Source organism: Protobothrops mucrosquamatus, unplaced genomic scaffold (assembly GCF_001527695.2).
Source record: "Protobothrops mucrosquamatus isolate PMUCROS unplaced genomic scaffold, P.Mucros_1.0 scaffold_292, whole genome shotgun sequence".
Taxonomy (NCBI): domain Eukaryota; kingdom Metazoa; phylum Chordata; class Lepidosauria; order Squamata; family Viperidae; genus Protobothrops; species Protobothrops mucrosquamatus.
This window is the reverse complement of record NW_015386368.1, coordinates 177,612-184,230: the sequence shown is the minus strand read 5'-3', so window position 1 is coordinate 184,230 and position 6,619 is coordinate 177,612. Positions and strand designations below refer to the sequence as shown.

The following is a 6,619-nucleotide window of genomic DNA, read 5'->3' as shown; positions in this document are numbered from 1 at the left end:
CCCAGAAGTTCCTTTTGACCACAGGAACTTTTAAACAGTTGCAGTGAAGGAGACGGTCCTACTGATGCGTTGATTGGCATGCATTATGCTGTGGTTCTTTCTTTTGACTTGAGAGGTTTGTTCCAAATAGAAACCACAAACCCAAGTCCACAGGAAAATCATTGTATAAGGGTGGTGCTAGTTTTCAATGTAAATTTTAATTATTCAGGCTTTATTTGTTACCTTCCTTCCTTCCTTCCTTCCTTCCCTCCCTCCCTCCCTCCCTCCCTCCCTCTTTCGCTCTTCTGCCTCTCCCTCCCTCTCTCAATAAAATGGCTCATTGGTAAAACTATAACTAGTTTACACCAGCTTTCATACTCTGATGTCATCTACATTGCTGACCCTGCCAGCTAGGAATATAACACAATATTCAGCATATGCGAAAGGCACTAATTGGAGAACGCTGTGGAATAATGTGAACTTTTTGAAAATGGACACGCTGGAAAACGTTTGCGGGAATTTCCCCAGAAAATGGGTGTACAAAGACCGCAGAGGAATGTACTGTAATTTTTAATCTCTAAACAGATAGGAAAAAGAAAACCCACTAGTCTGAACAGGTTCAACCGATTATCAAGAGAGAGATTTAACTTTTTTTTTTCTTTAAATATTGCAGTGGGCAGAAGCGCAACGCTCATCGCTGTCACTTCCCACCACATTAAGTTACTGTAATCCATTTAAATGTCATTTAAGAAATAGAAAAAAAAGAAAATGGATATTCTATGTACAGAACAGAACCCTACTGTCCAAGGATAAGGAATGCTGTGATCACGTTCGTTCTTTTGGTCACTGAAGATTAAACTTGTTAAGCTGTTCCAGGAAACCTCAGTCGACGGCTGGAGCCGGTGGATCTTGTCCCTGTGTGTGAAGAACGGAATTAGAAGTCTCTGGATTTTGTAAAAGAGGAGGTGTTGTCCACTTAAAAGATCCTCATACATATTTACAAATTTTTTAATTAGATTAGAACTCAGGGTCTTAAATATGTGGTTTAAGAATAGGTCCATTCATACAGATGGGTAGCAAAGGAAGGAATAGACATCTAAAAGCAGAGAAGCACTGAAAGAAAGTTGAAAGGGGGCAATGAGAAATTCTGAAATGTAAAACAAGCAATTTTGGGGTACTGCAAAGAGATGAGCTTTGTAATAAACGTACAAGGAAGAGAAGAGAAAATAGAGAAAAGAAAACAATTACTGTATGAAGAAAATAGACAGATTTCTCTCTCAGTGAATGACTAGAACAGGGCTGTTCAATCGTGGCAACTTTAAGATCTATGGACATCAACCCACAGAATTCTCCAGCCAATCAGGCTGGCTGGGGAATTCTGGGAGTTGAAATTACGAGAATTAAAATTTGCCAAGGTTGAACTAGAGCAGGGGTAGGCAACCTTGGCTCTTTTATGACTCGGTGGATTTCAACTCCCAGAATTCCTGAGCCAGCATGAGGGAAACTTTGGCCCCTTCATGACTGGTGGACTTCAACTCCCAGAATTCCTGAGCCAACATGGGGGAACTATGGCCCCTTCATGACTCGTGGACTTCAACTCCCAGAATTCCTGAGCCAGCATGAGGGAAACTTTGGCCCCTTCATGACTTCTGGACTTTAACTCCCAGAATTCCTGAGCCAGCATGAGGGAAACTTTGGCCCCTTGATGACTCGTGGACTTCAACTCCCAGAATTCCTGAGCCAGCATGAGGGAAACTTTGACCCCTTGATGACTTCTGGACTTCAACTCCCAGAATTCCTGAGCCAGCATGAGGGAAACCTTGACCCCTTCATGACTGGTGGACTTCAACTCCCAGAATTCCTGAGCCAGCATGAGGGAAACTTTGGCCCCTTCATGACTCGTGGACTTCAACTCCCAGAATTCCTGAGCCAGCATGAGGGAAACTTTGGCCCCTTCATGACTCGTGGACTTCAACTCCCAGAATTCCTGAGCCAGCATGAGGGAAACTTTGGCCCCTTCATGNCTCCCTGAATTCCTGAGCCAGCATGAGGGAAACTTTGGCCCCTTCATGACTCGTGGACTTCAACTCCCAGAATTCCTGAGCCAGCATGAGGGAAACCTTGACCCCTTCATGACTGGTGGACTTCAACTCCCAGAATTCCTGAGCCAGCATGAGGGAAACTTTGGCCCCTTCATGACTCGTGGACTTCAACTCCCAAAATTCCTGAGCCAGCATGAGGGAAACTTTGGCCCTTTCATGACTCGTGGACTTCAACTTCCAGAATTCCTGAGCCAGCATGGCTCAGCTTGGAAACCTCTCCCTTTCCCCTCAGCGTGGCTGGCTCAGGAATTCTGGGAGTTGAAGTCCACAAGTCACAAAAGAGCCAAGGTTGCCTACCCCTGCTCTACACTAATAAAGTCTACATTAATTAACATTAATTATACTTTCATATGTTCCTCTAGGTCAGGGGTAGGCAACCTTGGCTCTTTTATGACTCTGGACTTCCAACTCCCAGAATTCCTGAGCCGGCATGGCTCAGCATGGAAACATCTCCCTTTCCCCTCAGCGTGGCTGGCTCAGGAATTCTGGGAGTTGAAGTCCACCAGTCACAAAAGAGCCGAGGTTGCCTACCCCTGAACTTGAAAGTCAACAAAACAAAACAGGACGTAGAGGCTACCTGGAACAAAAGGAAAAGAATCTTATTAGTGCCAAAGAAGTAGGTGGGCTTACACTAATGGGAAGTATGAAAGAAGATGCACTTAGAATGATTGCTGCCGAAAGGAGACGAGACAGATTGTATGGTGTGTGGAGACAGAGAAAAAGCAGCAGAAGAGCACAATCAAAGAGAACAAGGAAACGTTAAAAGCTAAAAGAGGAAGGGAAAATGAAGAGCTGTTTAGATTTTGGGGGGGGGGGAATCTGAGAAACCAAAGTGGCTAGCAAGGAGCTTTCAACACAATGAAAGCAATGCCATTTAGAATCCTAGCCTTATCTGTTAACCAGGTTATCGCCAATAAAGGCTCAGAGGATTATTCAAACAGCCCTCTCTGTTTTCTTGCAAGCCCTGGGTGAGAATCCTCATTGTTCTCCACAAGCCCTGGTGACAAAAAGTCTCTAATGCGGTCTTAACTGGAATGATTTTACCAAACAGCAAGGCAATATTACGACATCCTAGAAAAAGAAGTCTTACTGAAACAGTGCAGCACGAAGCTAACACGGGACGAGCGGATTATAGTTTTCTCCTAGTATTATACCAGACATGTCAAACACAAGGCCCCGGGGGCCGGATGCGGCCCGCGAAGTGGTTTCATGTGGCCCGCGAAGCCATCCTGGAAACAGTGAGGGAACGGCCCCCGCTGCCTTGGCCCTGGTCCAGGCCGGTCGGGAGCCAATGTACAATTTTGTGGTGGCCATCTATGTTGAAACGCATTCAGTCTTAGCGCCACAAGGCCGTCTGGAAACAGCGAGGAACCAGCCCCTGCCGCGTCGGCCTCGCCCCCTGGGTGCATGCTGGGGAGGTGTCACCCTTTGTGAGGAATGAAGAAATGGACCATGCCTTGGCGCTTGCCCTGGTCCCAACCCCTTCTGCCAGAGACCCCCAGATCTGTCCCACTCCTGCCCAGGCCCCCACGGGCACCCTTGACGCAAACGATGTAGAGCTGGCCATGCCCACCCAGTACGCCACACCCACTCCATCCACACCCACGCAGTAGGTTGCACCCACCCTGGCCATACCCACCCGGCCCCCCGAGGGCAACCGCAATGCTGATGCGTCCCTCAATGAAATTGAGTTTGACACCCCGGTATTATACATTTCCTTCCCAGCCGAAGGAAAGAAATGCCTCAGGAAACAGACTCACGCTATGCGGGCGAGACGGCTTTTCAGTAGTAATCGATCTCCTTAAGCTGGTGGGTCTCATCAAGAACAAAACCAGTGCTAGGACCAGCCAGCCCACCATCATCATGGTGACGCCGAAGTCATTGTCAGCAGAGGGATTCGGTCCCGGCACTAGAAAAAAACACGACCACACGAAAGAAAGAGAGGGCAGAATTAACTTCGGACAGGTCAACACATTTATCAGCAAGGAAACTTAAGTCGGGGCAGGGCAGAGTTGTGAATCAGGCAGGGTTGTGCTTGTCTAGACTACCTGGTGGTGCTAAGAGGCATTGAACATCAGCAACTGGATAACTTAACTCCTTGTCCTAAGAGAAGTCATGCCAACGCTGCCTAATCAGGATTCCGTGTCTGCCAGGGATGACGGTGGAATAGTCCCAGTTGTTATCAGCCACAAATCAGCGGAAGATCACATGCTGGTTTACATATTCTATTGAAGGTGGTTAGTGCGATTCTGTTGTTACAGACAGGCTGCTCCCTCCATTGATGTCACTCTGGGAGCTGGAACAAGCTCCTGCTTTGGTTTCCACCTTAATTTGTGCCTACGTTTCTGAATATCCACGGTCCAGGTATCTCCCAAACTGCATTTTTTGGTTAATTTTGTTCTCCAGGGAGATTAGAGAGACAGGGTTTGCTCTGAGAATGCCACCAGCAGGGACCCCTTTGTCAAGGCCGCCCAGCCATGCTTTTCCCTACTGTGGACCAACCCAAACGTTCAAATCCCACCATCCTGGTTATGCTTCCAAAGAACAGCGAACCCATGGCTTGTTAAGGGATCGTTGGGGGACGAGTCATATTCTAATCTTGAAGGACAGCATCTCAGATTGTCTGCAGTTATGATCCCTGAAGTTCAGCTCTTAATCCTATGTTGATTTGCTATAACCCTCATTAAAGTGACTGGTATGGGAGAGAAGCCAACAAAAAAATAGTAGTAAGAGGCACTAACTGAGGTGTAGAATATGGACTCACCCAAAGCAGCTAACGCTATCGCTCTCAGGGGCTTCTTCCCTGTCTCAGAGTTAAGAACGTAGACTAGGCCTATTTTTGTTGCTCTTCTCTGCACTCTTTCTAGAGTCTCAAATCTTTTTTTTTTTTTACATCATGGTGACAAGGGTGGTTAAGATTTCCCCATAAGTAAAAAAAAAAAAATCTGAGACAGATTAATTCTTAATGCCAAAAAACAATGACGTTGCAAAAGTCAGCGTTCGGTTTCCCCGACAGCCAGCCACGCAGAATAACACACACACACACACAAATGTGGAGTGTAACCTTAGCAATGCATTTAATGTCAGCCCAGACATTACGTCCAACATTCCAGCTGGCCTTAATAACAGTCTGACTCTACGCGCCTCCTGGCTGAGGAATTCTGAGAGTTGAAGTCCACCCATCTAAAGCTTGCCAAGGTTGAGACACAGGGCTCTAAAGGACTGGAAGGGATCTGACATAACCATTTGGAGACTTCCATCCCTCACGAATTCGTGACTTCTCCTAATCCTTCTTTCTCTTGACTTCTCAGCTACTATTTATTCTCCTGTCAAAAGAACCAAAAGAAGCTCATCACGTGTCTTTGTCTTTAATCTCACCTAATCCTGAAAGCCAGCTCTGCGTAATTTTCTTTGTTCAAATATATATATATATATAAAAAAATCCATAGGTCCTTTGCAATTCAAAAAGTCTTCCCAGTGTATTCTTTAACTCCCCACTGTGGATATTCCTGAGGGACATTGGCAGAGTATAACCTTAAACCAGGATATCCCCAACCTGATGAGTGGCTGGTTGGGAGGAACGCAGTAACCGAATCTTAGTCACAATCCAAACTCAGACTGAGATCATGAATCACTCTTTGGGCGTCTTTTCCACTTCACCTTGGTTGACTTTCAACCGAGCATCTATACATCTCAAAGAACCTACAATCCCATCTAGCAAACTTGGCAGGCTCTGGCTTCCATACCTGCCTTCCGCTAGCTCCATCTTCCCCAACCATGGCTGTCAATTATAGTTGCAATCCCAACGAAGTGCTGGAAGTGATGAGCTTGGCTTGGGGAAAGCTGAGCTAGGTTGTCAATAGGACATCTTATATGAATGTATAAACAACACGGCCTTTTCTGAATTCCAGCATCACGCCCAACCGTTCATCATGGCATTCCAAATTGGCAGCCACAGATTGTATATGTCTAGTTTAATGAAGAGAAGAACGAGGGGGGACATGAGAGCAGTCTTCCAATATCTCAGGGGCTGCCCCAAAGAAGAGGGAGTCAAGCTATTCTCCAAAGCGCCCGAAGGCCAGACAAGAAGCAACTGATGGAAACTAACCAAGGAGAGAAGCAACCTAGAACTAAGGAGAAACTTCCTGACAGTTAGAACAATTAACCAGTGGAACAACCTGCCTCCAGAAGCGGTGAATGCTCCAACACTGGAAGTTTTAAAGAAGAGACTGGGCAGCCATTTGTCCGAAATGGTATAGGGTTACCTGCCTGAGCAGGGGGTTGGACTAGATGACCTCCAAGGTCTCTTCCAACTTTATTATTATTATTATTATTATTATTATTATTATTATTATTATTATTATTATTATTATTATTATTATTATTGGCCGGTGGATGCATGTCCAAATAAAAGAAAGGTTACAATTATTATTTTTTAATTATTTATCTTACCGTAAGGATCCTAAACGGCTTAAAAGCAAGGCAACTTATTTTTAAATCTTCGTAATAACTTTCCCCCTCGCCGATCAACCAAATTT

General features: G+C 45.6%; 1 protein-coding gene and 1 long non-coding RNA gene across 2 annotated transcripts in view; both read right to left on the bottom strand.

Moving 5' to 3' along the window:
* Positions 1–530: 530 nt before the first annotated feature.
* LOC107302807 lies at positions 531–3,993 on the bottom strand. Its single transcript, XR_001549393.1, has 2 exons — positions 3,842–3,993; positions 531–894 (listed from the first exon to the last, which is right to left on the bottom strand). It is a non-coding gene; the product is annotated as an uncharacterized LOC107302807 (long non-coding RNA).
* A 1,549-nt stretch (positions 3,994–5,542) lies between these two features.
* The window catches only part of SMIM14 (small integral membrane protein 14), a 24,035-nt gene continuing 22,958 nt past the window's right edge, over positions 5,543–6,619 (bottom strand). Inside the window, exon 5 of the mRNA XM_015831948.1 lies at positions 5,543–5,590. Within this exon, the coding sequence (XP_015687434.1) occupies positions 5,543–5,590 (48 nt within the window). The remainder of the gene's footprint in view (positions 5,591–6,619) is intronic.